Raw genomic sequence first — 22,892 nt, forward strand, 5'->3', positions numbered from 1 at the left:
AAGTTCTAAACAAAACATTGCTCAGTTCCCATCTCATCTCATTAAGTGTTTATTGCATTAATTGAAATAAAATCTGGTCTTGGTCAGCTTGCATCAGCCACACCACCACCAGTTAGAAGCGGTTTCGATATAGAACTCAAGTCTTTCCAGAGCTGTTTATACCACAGGATGTAACACTCCACCAAGCCCCAGTATTCCCTGGTTAGGTTTTCTATGTATGGAAAGGGTGATTATTAGAATCAGTTAACACTTTGGGGCTAATTTCAAAGCTGTTGAATAAACAGCAAGGAATGAACATTCCTATTGATACATTCCAACCAACAGCATCTATTTGTAAATTGTAATAATAGGCATAACGGTGAAACTGTCCAATACAATTGCCAGTGTTAAGTAACAGCTAGCTCAGGAAGGCAGGGACTCGCCAAGTCTGCCCTGGTACCATCACTCCTGATGGTCTCCCCGACACTGGGATGAAGGCCAGTTTCCACTTATCACCTTGCACTCAAAAAAACTACAATCATTGGTCACAGTATAGTATAGCATAGTATTTCTATAACCATAAACTACATCTCTAGTAAAACTGGAAAAACAAACAAACCGAAACAGGCTGAGAGGACTGTATGTGTCAAAATATTTGGGAAAAGGTGCTGCTTTGTGCAATAAAGAATACTCCTGGGGCGCCTGGGTGGCTCAGTTGGTTAAGCGTCTGCCTTCAGCTCAGGTCATGATCCTGGAGTCCCAGGATGGAGCCCCGCATCGGGCTCCCTGCTCCGTGGGAAGCCTGCTTCTCCCTCCCCCACTCCTCCTGCTTGTGTTCCCTCTCTCGCTGTCTCTCTCTCTCTCCCTCTGTCAAATAAATAAATAAAATCTTAAAAAAAAAAAAAAGAATATTCCTAAGTGTTTAACATTTTAAAAAATTGACCTTTACTATACAGACAATATCCCTCTTCCTTCCAATCCCTCCTTCCTCGCTCCCCTTCCAAAATCATTATTTGAGTTTAAAATGCCAGGAGTTATTAAACATCCAGGTACTAATCCCTCCTTTATTTAGCTGGTGTCAAGATCAGACTTGCCCTGAGGAAAACAAGAAAAAGTCTTCCCAGAGAAATTTTGCTTTCTGAGAGATGTTTTCCAGATCCTTCAGGGGTTTTGGGGTAGGGAGGGACTGTAAGTCCTTCTTAATGCCTGGATCTTCATTTTCCCTGTTAAAATTCAGCAAACAACCCAACAACTTTGAACTAAACAACATTAAATTCTTACTATGTGTGTTTACATACTCATTTCTTCCCGATTGTACCTGGGAGCCTGGTAAGCTGGACAAAGGGCCACCCAAGAACAGGTAGGCAGGCTTCCTCCCCATTTCCTGCTTTGATTGTCCCAGAATGAAATCATAACAAGGTACATGAAACTGTTTGACTGTGTGTGATGTAAAAATAATGCGTGATCTACTCCCAAAGAAATAAGCAAGTCAGTCAGTTTCACTTAGATTTAAAAAATACAGAACCTGACAATTTGCCATCCCAGACAGTTACTGAAACCAAACATTTTTCTTTTCTTTTCCTTTCTCTTCTCTTCTTTCCTCCCCTTCCTTTCTTTCCTTCCTTTATTTCTAACGAACGTCTGTCTGCTCCTGTGGGCAAGTCTGTCTTATTTACGCACTGTTTTCACTTGGTGCTTGCTGCCACCGAGCTGACTGGCCACCCGGTGGATTCAGGATCCAGTCACTGCAGCTATTCCTGATTTGGCTGAGTGGATGGAGGATCCTTTGGAAATACAAAATCCTGATATCATATTAAACCTGACTGATGCTTCCAGCCTCCAAAGCACTTTCAGTATCTCATTTGATCCTCACAATGAACATGTCAGGTGGTTAGGGGGACCATCCCCCTTTTCAGATGGAAAACAGACCCAAAGAAGTTAAGAATGGTGGTCACACATTTAAGAGACAGCATTGCTGGGTCTCCTTCCATTCTAGAAACCCCTTTAAGATAGCAACCACCAAAAATGTTTAAACTCTTTCACTACAAACATAATTTACAATGAAGAATAAATACAGAATTTCTTTTTGTCAAACTCTTTCTCTCTGCCATAAACAATCTCAAATAGCAACAAATATTCTCTTTGACATTTACATTCTATTTGAAGGGCATCTCCAAGACCCTTTCAGAGATGACTATCCCCATTTACTAGTGAGCTTTTTGAAAATACTCTCTCTCCCATTCTGTATAAGAATTCTAGATCCTTTAAGACAAAGATCTACCTGGTAAATAAGAACAAGGAAAAGAAAGGATTCAGCTAAGGACTTTAAAAATCTGTGTGCTCTTCTAAACTTTAAAAATGTGGGTTATAGGGCGCCTGGGTGGCTCAGTCGTTAAGAGTCTGCCTTCAGCTCAGGTCGTGATCCCGGGGTCCTGGGATCGAGCCCGACGTCGGGCTCCCTGCTCCTCGGGAAGCCTGCTTCTCCCTCTCCCACTCCCCCTGCTTGTGTTCCCTCTCTCGCGCTGTCTCTCTCTGTCAAATAAATAAATAAATAAAATCTTTAAAAAAAAAAAATGTGGGTTATAAGCACAGTAGAAACAGAAACCCGCAAGTGGCTTTTTTTTTTTTTAAAGATTTTATTTCTTTATTTGAGAGAGAGAGAGCATGAGATGGGGGAGGGTCAGAGGGAGAAGCTGACTCCCCGCTGAGCAGGGAGCCCGATGCGGGACCCGATCCAGGGACTCCAGGATCATGACCTGAGCCGAAGGCAGTCGCTTAACCAACTGAGCCACCCAGGCGCCCCCGCAAGTGGCTTTTAAAAGCACACGTGCTGAAGTTTAGTATAGCTGTTCATCCAAAGGTATATACAGTCCCAGTAACAAACTGAAAGGTCCACAAAAGGCAAAAGAGCAAGGAGGTATCCTCTGCTGCCCGGAAGTTTCTATTGGCACTAAGAAAGGGGAGACAGATCACAACACATCTAATATTTCTACCCGGGGTGCAACCTACGTTATTAAAATTGTGAAAAAGTCCTAGGGTGTTTGCGTGGTCAAACACATCCTGAAATTGGCATCATATGGACAAAACTAGCAGGACTCCAAAAAAGAACAGCCCATACATCTATGAATCTTTTCAAAAACAAAATGACAGGAGGCCTTTATGAAGACTCCATGGCATCTGCCATGAAGATGGGGTAGTCAGATGAGGGGGAAACTGGCTCTTACCGGGGAGAGAGCGAGGAAGAAGGGGACAGTGGTCTCTCAGACACACAGATAAGAACAGATAAATAGTTAAAGTCACAGCGCAGATGGCACCCTCTTCCTAAAGATCACAGGTCACACTCGGGCAGTAATCTCGGGCCAGCACCGAGCAACAAGAGGGGGTCCAGCTGCAAAACAGGGAGTAGGAAGAAAGAGGAGTCTGCAGTTCTTATTCAGAGGATTAGCCCTCCGGCAGCTAAGTCGAGTGCAGTGCGTGCTCTGTAATGATTAGCCATGCCATCTGCTTAGATCGGCACAATGACAGCCCAATAGCTGACCTGAAGAGAGCAAAAAGGAAACGTCAACTCACTGGTCTATATTGTAGACTCCATTCCTCCCTCCACTTGCCCATAGAGAAGGAGAATTAGCAAGGGAGAAACGGGGGAGTTACCTGTTAGAGCTTTGTGCTCTACATTACAGAGCATCCCAAGGAGGGCTGCCTGCGAAGAGCATCTGTAGGGAAGAGCCAGCTCCCTCTCCTCTCCCCCTACACACACACACACACACACACACACACACACACGCACACAGGTCTTTCCCCACCCTAAGAAACCGAGAACTGTAGTTGAACAGTCTCACATCTGGCTATTGAGCTAAGAGTAAAAGAAGCACCAGCATTTTTATCACTGTATTCAAAGACAGTGATGTTATTACTATTGTTTCAACAATATAGAGCAACGGAATTACCCGGAAATGGATAAGCCTTCTTATAATCCATAGTGATCCTGGTACAAGCAACAGCAATAAATTCCTGAAAACTGCTTTGGTGGAAAATTCAGCATTGAGAAAGGGAAGACTCCACGGAATTAGCTCTTCATTTATTTGATTCACAGTCCCCTTTCAGTAGCTCATGGAAGTGGCAGAGCCTCAGCTCTAGAAAAATACACGCTCCTAGTGAATTCCCTAAGTCTTGTGCATGATTTCAGGCCATTCAAGGACCTCCTGAAATCCCCACCAGCTTAAGTATTTCTAAAAGAAAAAAAGGTCTGAGGAGTACAATCCCATAAAAAACTCATTATTTTTATATACACGGAGAAAAGTAGAGAAAATCTTTATGACATCTGACATACATTACACTACTAAAAAATCAATACTGTATGTCAAGTTGACGTATTTCCTCCTTGGTGGCCATAAATTCTTTGAGATTGACCTCATTCACAATAAGCATGGATACTGGTCTTCTTTGTGGAATATTCATACAAACAGGCCTTTCCCTTGTCTGTCCTCCACCCAGACAGTCAATGCTTCTTGACTGGAATGGCTCCATACTATGGTCCCAAAGACAGCTTGCTAGAAAACTGGAAATGGGAAAAGTCTGGAAACCCTTTTAGGAAAATCCAGAGATGGTGTTCGGATTTCCACCCTGGTGGTCAGAGTCACGTAAGGGTCACCCACGACAGCCACTGGTCAATGACATCACAACCCAGGAAAAGGAGCAGCCTTCCTCTGCCTGTTTTTCATTTCCACACTCAAGACTGCATTTCTAAGACGGGGCTCACTTTGCCCCAGTTTCTTTCCAAGTGCTTCTTCCTCTCTCCTTTTTCATCTCCCTTCTTCCTTTCCAAATTCAATCAAACTCAAGTACAAATCCAAGCTCCGTCTGTTAGTAGTAGGGGCTCCTCAAGTATCTTACTTCTTCGAAGCATTCAGTTTCCTCATCTATAACAGAGGGAACATTTAACCTACAGGATTGCTCTGAAAATCAAATTTGTGACATAAGGTAAGTTCTCAACAGAATGCCTGAACCACAGAAGGATTTCTGCAAATGTTAGCTCTTCTGCCTTTATACTTTATGACATTTATAAAATTAATAAAAAATTACACAATCAAGTGTTAATTAAAAAATAGGACCACGGGGCACCTGGGTGGCTCAGTCGTTAAGCGTCCGCCTTCGGCTCAGGTCATGATCCCAGGCTCCTGGGATCGAGCCCGGAATCGGGCTCCCTGCTCAGCGGGAAGCTTGCTTCTCCCTCTCCCACTCCCCCTGCTTGTGTTCCCTCTCTCCCTGTGTCTCTCTCTGTCAAATAAATAAATAAAATCTTAAAAAAAAAAAAAAAATAGGACCACAATAACAATGCTTTGAAAATTAGCTTTCAATCACATAGATCGAAATCTTATTACAAAGATGCTTTTAGAAAGTGTATTTTCTATTATTTATTATAGCAATTGATATGTAAATGTTATAAAATGCCATGATTTCTTCCTTTTATGCTTTAATGAAAGAGTCCAAATATAGGTCTGTTAAGTCTTGCTTATTTTTATTAAAGACTACCTTGGTTCCTAGGTTAACATAGATTTAAAAGATGGGTAGTACTGAAATGTAAATAGTTTGCCTTATTAAGAAGTGTTACATGCAGGTAATCTAGGAGATCAACAGAGTTTGCTTTTTTGTTGTTCAGAGTGTAAACAGAGATAGAGTCCTTATTGTTGTGCTTGACCTTCCCTCTGGCAAGGACTTGCCCAGCAAGCCTTAGAATAATGCAGCTGAGAGGGGGAGTGTTTCACAGACCTCACCTCTTGGACTAGACAGTTACCTGCCCAGCTTTGTGCTCCTAGGACCCACACAGAAAGTAAAAGAGTTGATTCATCTAAATGCCAGTTTCTAGTCCAGGTCTCCAAAGGAGAGTTAGAAGAACCTTAATGGAGCTCTGGAATAGATCACAGCTCTCCTGAAAGGACGTGTAAATAACCTAACAGCAAAAGTGTGAAAGGAGATTGGAAGAAAGCTAGAGACCAGTGGCAATTTTAGAACACCTTTAAAAATGACTGCCCTATCCTCTGAGCTCTCTAGAACATACATCTGACGGGAAAGGAAAACAAAGAAATGGGGAAAGTGGGTTAAGGACTTCATCATTCTCTGGTTTAACTATTAGAATCCCTGTTTCTAAATTACAAACTCCTGATGGACTAATTAACCATTTATACATATAAAGAGAAAAGGTAGCCCCTCTCTGCCTCCTACCCCAGTCTTCTCCTTAGAAGTCCCACTTGCCATGGTCAGAGAGAATCATTTGTACAGGAGAGAAGGAGGGAAGAAGGACAGAGGAGAGAAGCAGGAGAGTGAGAGACAGTACTAGGTTTCCTGGCAGTTTTCAAAAAGTACCTGTCCTGGAAGGGAAGGGGGAGAGGGAGGGAGGGAGGGAGGAAAAAAAGGGAGGTATGTAGAAACAATTTTAAAGTTGCTGATCAAAAATCACCTTTAAAAAAAATTACCATCTTCCCAAAACCCTGAAAATGACTTAGCTTTTTTAAGCTGCCTAACTATCAGGCAGTTTTCCATTTGCTTTAACAGCACCCTCTGAAAAACGCGAGGTTTCTGTAAACTGGAGACTTCCGTGGCTCACACACTGGTGTGAATTAATTAGGAGTCAGCTGCCTCCTAACACCTTCCCTAGATCATCTGCAAGGGTAGAACAATGATGGGCCATTATCTGTGAATGGCTCTTTATGCTTCCTGTACTTTACATAACTTAACTCATAAAATCTTCACAACAGTCGCTAAAGGATTATTAAACCATTTCACTTAAGGAAATCAAGCTCAGAAAGGAAGAGAAACTTCCCAAATGCTATCTCTTGGTAACAGATGGGGCTGGGATTTGAATCTGGAGGTCTCCTTACTAAGGGAAGGACTGGAAAAGACCAGAGAGCCCTGTGATGCAACTATTGAACACAACGTTGTGCGAAGAGCAATCCTGGTGGTTTTCCCACTTGCCTGTGGCATTCCTTACACTCCGCTGTGCCCTGGAGCGCACACGGGCCTTAGCCTCCAACACCCAGAAATCAAGGTGGCACCTACCAGAGCTGTTGGCATAAGCTGCCCAGTTCCAAACGACAAAGTCCTGATTTGTACACAACTACAAAACGGGTTTTGTGTAGGCTTTTGTGCAGGCGTGGGAACCGTCCCACAACTGAGAACCTGATCTCTTCATAAAGTGGGAACCCTATGCATGACAGCAAAGCAGAAAGTATATGCAGTGTCCCTGAACAGGAGGTCAGCCCCAACCCCTCAAATTTATGAAAGGAATCTTGTAGTAAATATTCCCCTCTCTCCTTTTTAAAAGTTCATTTATTTATTTAAGTAATCTCTACCCCCAATGTGGGACTTGAACTCACCACCCCGAGATCAAGAGTCACACACTCCCCGGACTGAGCCTGACAGGCACCCCCACCCCCCTACTTTTTGAGACCAGTTTACAAAAACCCGGAAGATGTCAAAAGCCATCTCAAATCCTACACAAATCATATGCATTCACCCTTCAGCTTCTTTGTAGAATAAGGTAAAGTCTCAAGACAAATTAGAACGGGTGATTAAATCATTCCGTGGATGAAATTCTCTTAAAGTTCATAACAACAACAACAACAACAAAGTTCATAATAACAAGCAGAGGGGGAAGAATTCATGGAACAAGCAAGCAACATCTGCTTTTATCTAATCATGCTCCTTGCTAGTAGCACTTGCTTATTATGTATTATGAGCCAAGTGCATACACAGCTGTAGAGGACTGCCCATCCCAACCCAGAATCACCAGTAATGACATTAAGGAACTAACACAAATTTTACTTGCTTTTATATATAATCCACAAAGGAAAACTTTTACTGCTATGTGCAACTAGAAGCAACTTTGCTGTTACAGTACTTACAGATTAGCAAGATGAAAGCATTTACCCCCAAAAGCAGACACCTGTTAACTAGTGAGGGCTTTAAGAGCATTGCTGTGTTATTTCTTTCACCACTGGGAGTTTGTCACGAAGGGGAGGAAACATTTTCCTTGACTCTCTTAGGATCCCTGGCTGGGTCTGAAAATTAAACTGACGAAGATAACAGGAGAAAAACATACAAATTTTACTGAATTTGTACATGTACAAGGGAGCCTTCACAAGAGAATAAAGAAACAAAGAAGTGGCCAGAGCAGGAAGCTTTTATACCTTTTAGTCAAAGAACTACGTGAAAGATTGACAGGACACAGGGGTTTGGGCTAGGAGTAATCCAACTAGAGCTAGATGGTCTTCATCTTCCTTAACTAGGAAGATAAGGGTTAGTTTAACCAGGTTTGTTTACAGATTCCTCTAGTGCCTCTCTGGTCTAATAAGAGTCTGTCTCCAGGAAAAGGGGAATTTATTTCCTGCCTTGAGGCAGAAAAGTGAGAGCTTTTTCGTGTTTACTGCTTCTTAATTGCTTTCAGATCAAAGTAATTCCTACGTCAAAGGGACATGTTTTTAGGTAACAGCCTGGTTTTCTTTATCAGTAAGCAAATGGGGCATTTCCCTAGTTGTGAAGGTCTCCATGTGATTCAAAAAGTCCAATTCCTGGACAGTCCAGTGCTGAATCTCCGATGGAAACAATCTGAGAGACTTAGTCTTTGCTAGTATCATCATCTCCATGCCTATGTTCTCGGTTCTCCCAAATTTATTAATACAGGTTTGATCACTATGTCAGTAATGAATGGCTCAGCAAGAGAATCTTGCCTTTTCCTTCTTGTATATCTTTATAAAGTTCAGCATTCATTAATAGCTGGTACTCAAACACATTTTTTTTTTAAAGATTTTATTGATTTTTTGACAGAGAGAGACAGTGAGAGAGGGAACACAAACATGGGGAGTGGGAGAGGGAGAAGCAGGCTTCCCGCCGAGCAGGGAGCCCAACGTGGGGCTCGATCCGAGGACCCTGGGATCATGACCTGAGCCGAAGGCAGATGCTTAATGACTGAGCCACCCAGGCACCCCGTCAAACACATTACTAACAGAACTGCTTACAGCAGATATTATACTTTTGATTTGCGTAATGAGAAATTGTTTTGATCTCTTGGTGACATCCTCTAACTTGAAGCACCTATGTTCTAATTCACCTGGCATCCATGGAGCTCCTGAAATTGCATGTAAATTCTGGGGGTGTTTTCATTTTTCTGGAGATAGAGTCAATAGTTTTTATTAGATTCTCAAGGAAGATAGTAAAGAAAATGGTAGTCCACACCATTATAATTAGTCTTGTAAAGAAAAGTAAATACAAAATCTAATAGGCCTTTAACTTATTAGCTGTGACCCATGGCAAGTCACACCTTTCTAACACTTTACTTTCTTTTTCTATAAAATGGGGATAATAGTAACAGCCACCTTATACAAGATAATTTGCTACTAAGGACAACTATACAAAAGGGATAAAATATACTTTAAAATATCAAAGAACTAAAAAAAGAGATATTACTTCACTTAGGAAAGAGAGCAGCTCAAAGAGAAGAGCCCTACATATGGGACAGCTATTATTTTGGGAAGCATTTGCCTCTTCTAGAAGGGACTGCTGAGTGGCAGAAACTCTGGATGTGCTTTTAACAGAATCAGAGATTGGGAAGACAAGGATAAGAATCAGTGCCACCAAAGAGGTAGGGAAACCAGTGATGCTTCCCTCTCTTTGCTTTGGGACCTGTTAAGACCTACAACCTAATCATAAGTGTGAATCTTAAATAGACAAAATCACCTTGGTTAGAGCTCAGTTTTGAAATATATCAATACCTAAAACTAAAGTGATTTTGTTTTGCTTTGTTTTAAAGATTTTATTTATTTATTTGACAGAGAGAGACACAGCGAGAGAGGGAACACAAGCAGGGGAGTGGGAGAGGGAGAAGCAGGCTTCCCACTGAGCAGGGAGACCGATGCAGGGCTCGATCCTAAGACCCTGGGATCATGACCTGAGCCAAAAGCAGACGCTTAACCGACTGAACCACCCAGGTGCCCCTAAAACTAAAGTGATTTTGATTTGCAAGTGGCAGGAAAAAAAATTCTCTCTTGTATCAATCATCTTCTACTTCAGATTACTTCTGCAAAGTAGAAGTACAATGTCCAGCACATAATCAAAAGTAGCCAGGCATACAGGAAGACATAACAGCATGAATGAAAACTGGGAGAAACAAGAGACAACAGAACAAACCTACATGGGCTGTGGGATATGGAAGAGAACAGAGACTGTAAAATAACTATGCTAGCCATTCTCAAGATAGATTTTTTTTTTAAGATTTATTTATTTTAGAGAGAGAGAAAGAACAGGGAGAGGAGCAGAAGGAGAGGGAGAGACTCTCAAGGGCTCAATCTCACAACCCTGAGATCATCACCTGAACTGAAACCAAGTCAGAGGCTCAACTGACTGACCCACCCAGGCACCCCCAAGATAGATTTTTTTTAAATACTGAGAGTTTTGATAGGTAATTGGAATTTATAAAAATAAGTCAAATGGGAATTATAGAATTTAAAAAGTAATTCAGAATGGGTAGGCTTAACAGACTACATACAGTTAAAGAGATGGTAAATTAAAATATATTATCAAAAGAAAATAACCAAGATAAAGCAAGTAAAAATCAGAAGGTAACAGACATAGAAGATACAATGAAAAGATCTAGTATACACGTAATGGGTGTGCCAGAAAGAAAGATGAAAAGAATGAGGGAAAAGCAGTATTTGAAGAGACAGTGGATGAGTTTACAAAACCAATGAAAGAAATCCTACTAAACCAAGCAGGATTTTTAAAAATCCACAAATAGCTGGGTCATAATAAAACTGCAGAAAACCCTGAGGGTTGCCGGAGGGGAGAGGGGTGGGGATGGGGTAACTAGGTGATGGGCATTATTAAAGAAGGCACATGATGTGATGAGCACTGGGTGTTACATGCAACTGATGAATCACTGAACTCTACCTCTGAAACTAATAATACACTATATGTTAATTCATTGAATTTAAGTAAAATAAAATTAAAAAAAAAAAAACTACAGAAAACCAGGGTGCCTGGGTGGCTCAAGCATTAAGCGTCTGCCTTCGGCTCAGGTCATGATCCCAGGGTCCTGGGATCGAGCCCCGCATCGGGCTCCCTGCTCCACGGGGAGCCTGCTTCTCCCTCTCCCACTCCCCCTGCTTGTGTTCCCTCTCTCACTGTGTCTCTCTCTGTCAAATAAATAAAATCTTAAAAAAAAAAAAACTGCAGAAAACCAAAAACAAAGAAAAAACCCTAAAGGGAAGCGGAAAAAAAAGGCATACTACCTACAAAGAAAAAATAATTCAGAGTGACAGTTTACTCCTAAAAAAAAAAAAAAAAGGTAAATCATTAGACAACAGAACAGTATCTTAACCCTACTTACAAAAAAATTAACTGCCAACCATTCAAAACAACAATATCCTTCAAGAACGAGAGCAGAATGAATACATTTTCAGACACAAAAAACAAAATTTCTCAGCAGCAGGCTCTAAGGGAAACAGAAAAGGCCTTTTTTTTCAGACAATAGAAAAATGGTTCCAAAAAAAGCACAGAAATGGAAAAAAATACAACAAAAACTATAAACATATGTGGAAATGTAACTGAATACAGACTTAAAAATAGTAGTAATTATATGTTTTCATGTTGAAACATGTAACAATTAAAATATACTAAAACAATATACTATACAAGTTGGGGGTGGGGGGGTAGTTAATGGAGTTAAAGTATTCCAAGGTCCTTATCTGTGAAAAAATTAAAGTACCAATTTTAAAAAATTAAATAAAATGAAAGTACCAATAAACAATATACTTTGATAAATTAAGAATGCATTATAGGGGCGCCTGGGTGGCTCAGTTGGTTAAGCGACTGCTTTCGGCTCAGGTCATGATCCTGGGGTCCTGGGATCGAGTCCCACATCGGGTTTCCTTTGCTCTGCGGGGAGCCTGCTTCTCTCTCTGCCTCTGCCTGCCACTCCCCCTGCTTGTGCTCTCTCTCTCTGTCAAATAAAGAAACAAAATCTTTAAAAAAACGAATGCATTATAATCTCCAGAGTAACCACTAAAAGAATAGTGAAATGAATATAAAATTTCTAGCTAATAGAGGCTTGAAAATGTAATCATTAAAAAAAAAAAAATCCCATAGCCTACCAAAAGGCAAGAAAAATAAAAAATAGAGCAGATAGGAAAAAAAAAAAGAGAAAGCACTTAATAAGATAGTAGAGTTAAACCCAAGTCACATGTACATTGACTAAATAATCCAATTAGGAGGCAAAAATTTTCAAGCTGGATTAGGAAAAAAAAAATCAACTCTGTTAAATATAAAAGACACATCTAAAATATCACTGTACAGGGGCGCCTGGGTGGCTCAGTCGTTAAGAGTCTGCCTTCGGGTCATGATCCCAGGGTCCTGGGATCGAGCCCCACATTGGGCTCCCTGCTCCGCGGGAAGCCTGCTTCTCCCTCTCCCACTCCTGCTGCTTGTGTTCCCTCTCTCATTGTGTCTCTGTCAAATAAATAAATAAAATCTTTAAAAAATAAATAAAGAATAAAAAAAATATCACTGTACATCCTACAGATATTAAAAATGAGAGTATTATTAACAAATTTATGCCAATATATTTGAAAATCTAGATGAAAAAGATAAATCCTAGAAATAGCTTATAAAACTGACAATAAAAGAAAATTTTAAATTATTTGAATAGTTGTCATACCATTCAACAAAAGCCACGAATAAAAGTTCAAGGCTAGACTTCCTCACCAGTGAATTTTGGCAAACATGTCAGGATGAAATAATACTGCTATCACACAAACTCTTCTAGAAAATTGAACAGAGTGAGCTCTCTCCAACTTACTTTTTTTTTTTTTTTAAGATTTATTTATTTATTTGAGAGAAAGGAGAGCACGGGGGAAAGGGGGGTTGGGAGAGGGAGAGAGTCTCAAGATAACTCTGCTGGGTGCGAAGCCCCGGGAGGGGCTGGATCTTACTACCAGACATCAGGACCTGAGCTGAAACGAAGAGTCGGATGCTTAACCAACTGCGCCACCTAGGCGCCCCTCTCCAACTTAATTTTTAAGGCCAGTATAATCTTGATACCAAATTTCACAATGTTATGAAAAAGAAAAAGTACAATTCAATCCTACTAATTTATAAGGATGCAAAATTCCTAAATAAAAGATTAGCAAGTGGGGGAGCCTGGATATAAGGTCAATATAAAAAAAACAACAACTATATGTCTAGAGGTCAGCAAAAAAATGATTAGAAAATGAAATTTTAGAGAAAATTTTTTTTTAAGTAGGCTCCACACCCAGCGTGGAGCCCAACATGGGGCTCGAACTCACACCCCTGAGATCAAGACCTGAGCTAAGATCAAGAATGAGAAGCCCAATCAACTGAGCCACCCAGGCATCCTAAGTATTTATTTCCTTTTTCTAAGGATTTTATGTATTTATTCAAGAGAGAGCAGGGGAAGGAGCAGAGGGAGATGGACAAGCCGGCTTGGCGCTGAGCACAGAGCCTGACTCGGGGCTGGATCCCATAGCCCTGAGATCATGACCTGAGGTGAAACCAAGAGTCAACGCTCAACTGACTGAGCAACCCCCCCCCCCGCCCCAGGCACCCTAGAAAATGAAATTTTAGTAGAGTGAAAAAATATGAAATATCTAGGAGTAAATCTAATAAAAATGTGTAAACCCTCTACACAGAGAACTATGAAACATCACTGAGAGAAATTTTAACAGAGCTAAATAGAGGAACATACTATGTTCATGGACCAGAAGACTTGATATTATAAAGGTATCAATTTTGCCCAAATTTATTTATAGACTCAATGCAATTGCAATCAAAATCCCAACAGTTTAAGTCTTTGTTGCTGCTGTGGTTTTGTTTTGTTTTGTTTTGGTGGAACTTTAATAAGTTGATTCTAAAATGCTGTGTAAATGTAAAAGACAAAGCTAAGAAATTCTTAAAGAACAAAAAACAGGATAAGAATACTTGATCAAAGGGGCGCCTGGGTGGCTCAGTTGTTAAGAGTCTGCCTTCAGCTCAGGTCCTGATCCCAGGGTCCTGGGATCGAGCCCCACATCAGGCTCCCTGCTCAGTGGGAAGCCTGCTTCTCCCTCTCCCACTCTCCCTGCTTGTGTTCCCTCTCTCACTGTGTCTCTGTCAAATAAATAAAATCTTTAAAAAAAAAAAAAAAAAGAATATTTGATCAAATGAATGTAAACTCTTATTTTAAAACTACAGTGTGGTACTGGAGCAAGAATATTCTAATTAACAAAAGGAATAGGCTAGGGGCGCCTGGGTGGCTCAGTCGCTGGGCGTCTGCCCTCAGCTCAGGTCATGGTCCCAGGACCCTGGTATCGAGCCCTACATGGGGCTCCCTGCTCTGCGGGGGGCCTGCTTCTCCCTCCTTCACTCCCCCTGCTTGTGTTCCCTCTCTCGCTGTGTCTTTCTCTGTGAAATAAATAAAATATTTTAATTAAAAAAAAAAAGGAATAGGCTAGAGTGCCCTAACAAGTCAACTGTCATATATCTGGGCACTTGACATATGACCAAGGTAGCCCTACAGAGCAGTGACAACAGATTTACCAATAAATCATGGTGGGGCAACTGGATGTCCACACAAATTTTTTAAAAATAAAACTTGACCCCTATCTCACACAATATGCAAAAATTAATTCCCAGTGATTTGTAAATATAAATTTAGGTGTTAAAACTGAAAAGTTTCTGGAAGATAACAGATTTATAACCTCAATCTAGAAAAAGACTTATTGAACAGGACACAATAAAACACTAACTGTAAAGGAAATGGAAGCTCTAAAGAATTCAGACATGAAAATTAAACGAGAAATCACTCTCTCCTTAAGAGAGTAAACACGCAGGCAAGCAACAGAATGAAGATTTTGCCACACATAAAACCAACTATGAACTCATCTCCAGAATATATTTTAAAAAAATACCAATAATCAGTAAGAAAAAGACAAACGGGGCTCCTGGGTGGCTCAGTCATTAAGTGTCTGCCTTCGGCTCAGGTCATGATCCCAGGGTCCTGGGATCGAGTCCCACATCGGGCTCCCTGCTCGGCAGGAAGCCTGCTTCTCCCTCTCCCACTCTCCCTGCTTGTGTTCCTGCTCTCGCTATCTCTCTCTCTGTCAAATAAATAAATAAAATCTTTAAAAAAAAAAAAAGAAAGAAAAAGACAAACGATCCAATTGAAAAGTGGGCAAAAGACTTGAACAAGCATGTCAGAATATTTCAAATGGCCAATTAACATGAAAAAGGTGCTCAACCTCATTAGTCAGGAAAAAGCAAATGAACTCCACAATGTGGTATTACTATAAAAACACCAGAATGGTTAAAATTACAGACTGATGATGTTGGCAAGGGTATGAAGCAAGGGAAATTCCCATACGTTGCTGGTGGGAGTATATTGGTACAACTACTCTGGAAAACAGTTTGGTATTATCTGCTAAAGCTGATGATACACATAACCTATGAGCTAGTAATTCCTCTCTGCAACAGTGCACTCATTAAATGGACGATGATGATGATGGTGATGATGAGATGAAAGAAAGGGTAACCAACATCACGTTCCTCTCCTGTTGATTAGGACTGATCATTCTGTTTGCTCCCACCTCCCAGATCCATCCCTAGGAGGCTGATCCCTAGGGACTAGATCACCAGGACATCCTGTCCAGCTGGCTTCTCTTGGGTCCCACAGATGAAAGACAGTGGCAGAAGCTGACAGGGTAGGAGGAGAGAAATCGGGCATGTCCTCTCCACTTCCTTTTTGCTGTGTTCTGAGTTTCTAGGGGGAGTCTGCTTCTCCGGAGGCCCAAGCTCCTCCTGCCTGCCTGCAGCTCACAAGGCTTCCAGAAACATCATTCCTGTTGCCTAGGGTGGTAACAGCCTCCACCACTGGGCCTTTCACTGGTTCTGGTAACCCTGCCTCCATCTTTCTAAGTTGTCTTCACCAACTCTCTTCGTTTGAACTAGGTTTAGTTCTATTTTCTGCTGGGACCCCATGGAGTGGCAATTTTATATTAATTTATATGATTATTTTATCAACACTTGTCTTCTCCACAAGGCTGTGTGAGCTTCATGACACTGGCACTTCAGACACTGCCAACAAATATTTGTTAAATGATTCAGTAAGTTAATGAACGCATGAAGGAACTGACATTAGGATCAAAATATACTATACATAGTTCAAGGATTTCTAAAATGTTCCTGCTATATTTAATGTGGCACCAATCTATCAGAGCAGACATTTTTCCTCTTTTAGTTGAAAAAAGGCCTTTGTTGGCAGGAATGTTTTTACTCGTGATAATTTCAAGATACAACTTTATCTTTCTGAAGTAAGTTATCAATAATGAGATTCCAGGTGGACTGTGGTTAGTTACAGCTCTGAGTTGTTAGGAACATTATAAAAATATTAACTAGGACAACAAGGCTCTGCATCTCTGAATTTTTCATAACCTATTGCATATGACTCTGGAAAAGAAATACTACTTAGTAGTTACACAGCGTAGGATGGTTAACTCCAGGCAGGAAAGGTTCTTTGTTAATACAATAAACTACCTATTTACCTTGTTGTTTTAGGCTTAAAGAAGGACAACCTGGGCTGATCCCAGTATTAGATATGCAAGCTACGTATTAGTGTATATAGTTAGACAACTTCTACAAAATGAACTGGAAAATTCTGATTCTAGGCCACTAATCAGAATTTCCAGAACAGGGTCTGGAACTCCACATATTGCCTCTCTTTTATGGCAGAAAAAGTGTAGAATAATCAGGTTACCTGTAAGCGATATGATATACTAGCCAAGATCCTTTAAACCCATATATGCCATAAAATACATTTTATTTATTTTATTTGAATTTTAATCTTGAGAAAATTAGTCTGTAAAGTATAATCATAACTAAATATGCACCATATCAAAAATTTTTATTTCATAGGACAGCATTTTGAAAGCAACAATTTAGCTAGCATGCAAGCTCCCAGAGGGTGATATATTTTGGACTCTAAAGAGGTCAAAGTTCATCTCTTTTCTGCAGTCTCTTTCCTGGTTAAACCTCTCCTATTTCTTCTGCTAACTTCTTCACTGTAAAAAGTATCCCAGTTCTCTTCATTCTAACCACCACGGAGAGGGGAAGGTCCAATTTCTCTAGTATGGTATGAGTTCAAGATTATTTTGTAATCTCCCAGCAAGCAAACTAGTTAGTTAATAACAAAGACCTTCCTAATATGGCACTACGTGGGATATGGGTCTGATTTTACAATCTTTAAACGATAGGGCATGGTTTTACTAATAGTTACATTATTAATAATACCTTGTGAGGGGGTTCGGCTAAGTGATTGAGTTAAAATAGTTAAAATGCTGTTATACTGCTAATTCTTTTTACAACCAGATAACTTGCTTTCTTATGTCTAATTAGGTTGCAACAACAACAACAAAAATCCTTTTTCATTCTCTTCAGTCATAACTAATATAGGAAATGACCACACCAGCCTCTTACTGATTGCTTCCCTGGAAACGAAAGAGCATTTTATACTTGATCCTGCCATGATCAGCAACAGAATGAAGTAAAAATTAACCGTCCTCTACTTCTCTCGCCCATATACAAAGCGATATTTTTTAAGAGGGATGGGGAAGGGGGGATTAGGGAGAAGTACCGCATTCAATTCATAAGGGCTGCTCCCCCCATCTCCATTTTCATCAACATCACCCACTTAGGGGGCGCCCGGTACTCGAAGGGCCCCCTAGCCCGACAGGGTAAAAAAAGAATCATCTCTTTCAAAGACTGAAAAATCACGACTCCCGATGTCTTCCGCGCACCCAAGTGGGGCCGGCCGCCCAGCCCCGGGGGACCGGGCGGCGTCCCGGGTGCCCTGAGCCCAGGGCCGCGGGCGGCGCCGCAGCGCTCCCGGACCCTCCCGCACGGACTGGCCGCCGGTCCTTACCCGCTAATCCGCCGCCGCCGCCTCCATCGCCCGCGTGCCCCTTCCTCCGCTGCAGGATGAAGTAGGGGTTGGCCCTCTCGGTGATCCACAGCGCGTTAGCCAGCAGCACCTCTTCGGGGTTCACCCACATGTTCCCGGGCGCCGCGAGCGGACACACAATGGGGCCGCGGGTCGGGTCCTGCACACACCGGCGCGCACAGGCGCGCACCCCCGGGCACACGCGCGCCCTCCCGCCCGCTAGGTGCGGCGGCGGAGAGCCACTTCACCAGCCGGCCGCCCGCGGCGCCCGGGCCACAACAAAGCCCCCGCGGGAGGCCGGGGAGGACGGCGAGGACGCGGGCACGGCGAGCAGCATCCTCCCCGCGGCGGCGCCGCCCCCCGCGAGCCCAGGCCCGCCGCCCCGCAGCCCGGCTCCGGCCCACGGCGGCGCGAGGAGCGGGAGGAGGAGGAGGAAGGGGAGCGGGCGGAGGAGGAAGTGGTGGCGCTCAGTCCCGCGATCCGGGGCCGCGGCGAGCAGGGCTGCGGGCGACAGGAGCGCACACGGCCCCGCGGCGAGGGCCGAGCTGGGCTGGGGCGCGGCTGCTCCCGCAGCACCGAGCCGAGCTCCGGGCCGCCTCCGTCTCTAGCCGCTCCGCGCGCTCGAGGTCACCGCGCGGTAACACTCCCTGTTGGGGCCACTGGCACACGCAGCGAAGCCCAGCTCGGCGCTGGAAGGGCGCTCCGGACGCTGCGAATGAATGACGCGAGCGCGGCTCACTGGGAGCGGGCCCGGGTGACACCAGTTTCCGCGGACGCGGGTCCTCCGCGGGCTCCCAGCGCCGAGCCCAGCTGCTGCGGCCGGCTTTGGGGCAACCTTCTGGGGACCGTGGGCCAAGCACTCGGCCCCACGCCCATTTCAGCAGAGAGGACGCTGCCAGGCTCCGTGTGTGTGTGTGTGTGTGTGTGTGTGTGTGTGTGTCTGTGTGTGTGCGCGCGCGCTGTGTGTTTATGGTTGACGCTCTGTAGGCTAGCGCCACCCCTCTTCCCAGGAAATAAGTGTTTCAAGGTTCCAGACTAGCAGCTAGATACCCGGTCGGAAGTGGACGCAGCCAATGGTTGTCCATGTTTTTGTTTCCTGCATCCCTAGGGCAAGTCATGCGCTAAACTTGTCACCGCCTATAACCCCTCCCCCTCTCCATTGCATTGTAATTAAAGTGGCCCAGCTAAGTGCATTACATCACTTCTTTCCTTGACCTGTGGGGCATGAGCAATAGCGAAGTTGGAAGCAGCCCAAGAGCTTAGGCCAACTAATTCACACTACCACTGTTCCTATTTCAGGCATTTGGAGCTGCGAGGACCGGGCACAGCAGAATTCAGGGATTTATTCACACTTAATAGATGGATTTAAAAAAAAATTTTTTTTTAATCATTGAAATTAGAGACACAAAGGCCAGCTTTATCACTAAACGGTTTTGCATTCCCCCAGTACTTCAAGCCTCTTGGGATCACAGCCGATCTACCTATATATCTGATGACCTTTTTTCACCTCTTTTTACACCTGGGAGATCTGCAGACAGCCAGATCAGCAAAAGGAGGCTCTACTTCCCAGATGATGGGAATTTATCAAGCTCTGCTTTGTTGTGGAAGGTGGACATCCTAGAGACTTCTTCCTTTCCAAACAAGAAAAGCAAACCATTCCCAAAGCAAAGGAGACTTTCTTGTGTGCACTTAAGCATTTTTGCTTCTGTAGCTCTCTGTACTGCTGAATTCCTTCAAATGGCAAAGTGAATGCATCCCAGCCATTTTAATGAGACTGCTGCCTCTGTGCCTGTTGGTTTCTGCTCAGTGAGCTCTCAAGGAAAATGGAAGTCTCTCTTTCCCTTATCACATTGCCTGACCTTCTGCCTCTTTAGGAAACATTTTAGACCTCTAGGCATTTGTGGAAACTTCACATATTTAACACAGACTCAAAAATGTCATTTGGCATCTTTGGCCATAGCACAGTGCCTTTAGTCATAGAATCTATTGCAAGTCAAGCACAATAAACATTAAGACTGCAAATCATACATATGTAAAAATTTAATAATATATTTATATAACTGAATATTTTTAAGGCTTCCATGAATATTCCTTCATTTTTTGTAATTAGCGTTTTTTAAAACTCCATTGAGTACCTTCATATTGTCTTTTTTTTTTTAAGATTTTATTATTTATTGGGGGGGCACAGAGAGAATGAGAGGGAGAAGCAGACTCCCAGCTGAGCAGAGAGCTGGACATGGGGCTCCATCCCAGGAACCTGAGATCATGACCCCAGCCATAGGGTGACGCTTAACCGCCTGGGCCACCCAGGCTCCCCCCACTTTCATAATGTCTTTTAGAGTGTCCTTATCATACTGCTCAAAGTTGTGATGTGATTTTAGCTTAGCATTTTTTTTTTTAAAGATTTTATTTATTTGATAGAGAGAAACCCAGCGAGAGAGGGAACACAAGCAGGGGGAGTGGGAGAGGGAGAAGCAGGCTTCCCGCGGAGCAGGGAGCCCGATGCGGCGCTCGATCCCAGGACCCTGGGATCATGACCTGAGCCGAAGGCAGACGCTTAACCAACTGAGCCACCCAGGCGCCCCAACAATGCCTAATTGTTGAATGCTACTATGCTCTAGACCCTGGGGCTAACAAGTGAACAAACCATATAAAAATCTTTGCCTTGGTCGCCGCCGCCCCCCTCCCCGTCTTCCCCCCACCCCCCCTGGTTCCCTTAGCCCAGCCTGGTCCGGCTCGGTTCCCGGGAGGATGAAGTTCGTGTATAAAGAGGAGCATTCCTTCAACAAACGCCGCTCTGCGGGCGAGAAGATCCGAAAGAAATACCCGGACCGGGTTCCGGTGATAGTAGAAAAAGCTCCCAAAGCCCGGATAGGAGACCTGGACAAAAAGAAATATCTGGTGCCTTCTGATCTCACAGTTGGTCTGTTCTACTTCTTGATCCGGAAGTGAATTCATCTCCGAGCTGAGGATGCCTTGTTTTTCTTTGTCAACGATGTCACTCCACCCACCAGTGCCACAATGGGTCAGCTATACCAGGAACACCATGAAGAAGACTTCTTTCTATACATTGCCTCCAGTGATGAAAGTGTCTACGGTCTGTGAAGCTGCTCCCCCTGAGGTGGGGGGTCCCGTTCTACAAAGAGAGAGGTGGCCCCCCCTCCTTGACCTACTCCTCCTCCGGGCTCAACCGCCACCTCCCTTCTTCAGGACCTGCACTTCCTAATGTTTGAGGCTCTGTTCCAGCCCCTCTTAGCAGAAGGGCTCATGGGGGAGGTGACCTCTTGGACCTCTCCTTTCTCCCCTTTCTCCCCTTTCTCTTACCACCTTTCCCACTCTGCTTTAGACTTCTCTATTGTCAATCTGTCACATCCAGCGATTGTTTTGGTTTCTGTTCCCTTTCTAACTGCCCAAGGGGCTCAGAACCCCAACATTCCCTTCCTTTCACTACCTTCTTTTTTGGGGGTAGATGGAAAGGACTGAAATTGGGGGGGGAAGGTAGGAGGCACATCAATAAAGAGGAAACCACCAAGCTGAACTGGAAAAAAAAATCTTTGCCTTAATGAAGATTAAATGTAAAATTCATAATAAAAACCAAAACAAATTTACAAAAATTTGCTTTGAGAACAAGATTGGATGCCAAGAGGAAAGAAGAAAAAATTTGAAGTCCTTAGCTTTTTTCTAGTTTTTTGTAAGAGTTAAAGCATAATCTTTCCAGGAAATCGGGGTTTCCATTATTACAATGAATTGTGTTAACCTGTAGGAGAAGGCACTGCAAAGAATCAGAGAAACTACAAGGAGCTTAGAGCAGCTTGCCGGTCTCATACTGCCAACCACTCACTTACTAAAGTGCAGCTTTGTTTAAAAAAAAAAAAAAAAAAGACAATCAAATATACCTGAACTAGAAATAATGCAAAGAGAACCTAATTAATCCAATCAGTTCCTCAGTGAGATAGATATTTTTAGCTTTCAATTCAATTCATGGTTTTAAGCCCAAGGATTGTCTCAAGCCACTTAAAGAAGAAAAGCATGTAACAGATGCCTAGATAAAGTAGGGGTAAATGACCTCAGTCTTTGTGTCTCACAGAGATCGGCTACTCTCCCCTCCCCCACATAGAAAGAATCAACTCAGATAGGGTTTTGGTGCCCCCACCTCCACCCCTTGGAGCAACCAATGGGTTTACTGCTTAGTGGGCAGATCTAACTGAAACAAAATTGTGTGTCTTTGGCAATTCTCACCCCCCCCATTCCTACAGTGTTTCTACTTTTTCTGCTTTTCACCTTCGCAGGGGTGTATTTTCCTCCCTGTCCTCACCCCTCTCCAAATAAGTCTTTATTTTGCCTTTGAGGGGATTTGCCCCACCCTTGGAAATGCTGCAGAGTCTTGGGCGCTTTATTTCTGCCCACACCCTGTCCCCTCTCTACATCGGCAGCCTCAAGAGTGGGCAAGTCAGTAGAAAATTCAGGTCTAGTCTAAGCAGAGAAAATTGACCCAGCAGAGTAAGAAAGTACTAATGCTCCCCTGGGAGAAACCAATTCCTCCCCTAGACTTCTAGCTGAAGGTAACATGTTAATAGGAACCATTTTTTTTAAGTACCCACATTTTCCTTGTCCAACCTGGAAGGGCAGTAGCTATAGTGGAACATTTGGAATTTCTAGTGTCCAGTGAGGTAGAAGGAGAAAGGTTTACCAGTTGGAGTAAAGAAGGGTGGTATTGCTTCAAAGATTCAAGACTTTATAGTAGCTTTGGTTCACAGTGGGGGTGAGTTGCTAATCCAGCTGGAAAAACTAGATCAACCAGTCACCACAAAGTCTACTCTGCAAGTAATAGAGCTAATTGATGATACAGAAACAACAGTTTGGTTCTTTCAGCTTTAAGTGGCTGAACAGATCCGTAGCCAAGACCATCCTTACATGTAAGTGCGTATTGAGGGTA

General features: G+C 43.1%; 1 protein-coding gene and 1 pseudogene across 1 annotated transcript in view; one reads left to right on the forward strand and one right to left on the reverse strand.

Annotated features, from left to right (window-relative positions):
• TBC1D9 (TBC1 domain family member 9) overlaps positions 1-18,302 on the reverse strand; it is a 116,057-nt gene extending 97,755 nt beyond the window's left edge. The window contains exon 1 of the mRNA XM_032412892.1: positions 17,939-18,302. Coding sequence (XP_032268783.1) covers positions 17,939-18,068 — 130 coding nt within the window. The 5' untranslated portion in view covers positions 18,069-18,302. The remainder of the gene's footprint in view (positions 1-17,938) is intronic.
• A 2,405-nt stretch (positions 18,303-20,707) lies between these two features.
• On the forward strand, positions 20,708-21,124 carry LOC116637427 (annotated as a pseudogene).
• Positions 21,125-22,892: the final 1,768 nt, after the last annotated feature.

This window comes from Phoca vitulina, unplaced genomic scaffold (genome assembly GCF_004348235.1).
Source record: "Phoca vitulina isolate PV1807 unplaced genomic scaffold, GSC_HSeal_1.0 scaffold14, whole genome shotgun sequence".
NCBI lineage: Eukaryota > Metazoa > Chordata > Mammalia > Carnivora > Phocidae > Phoca > Phoca vitulina.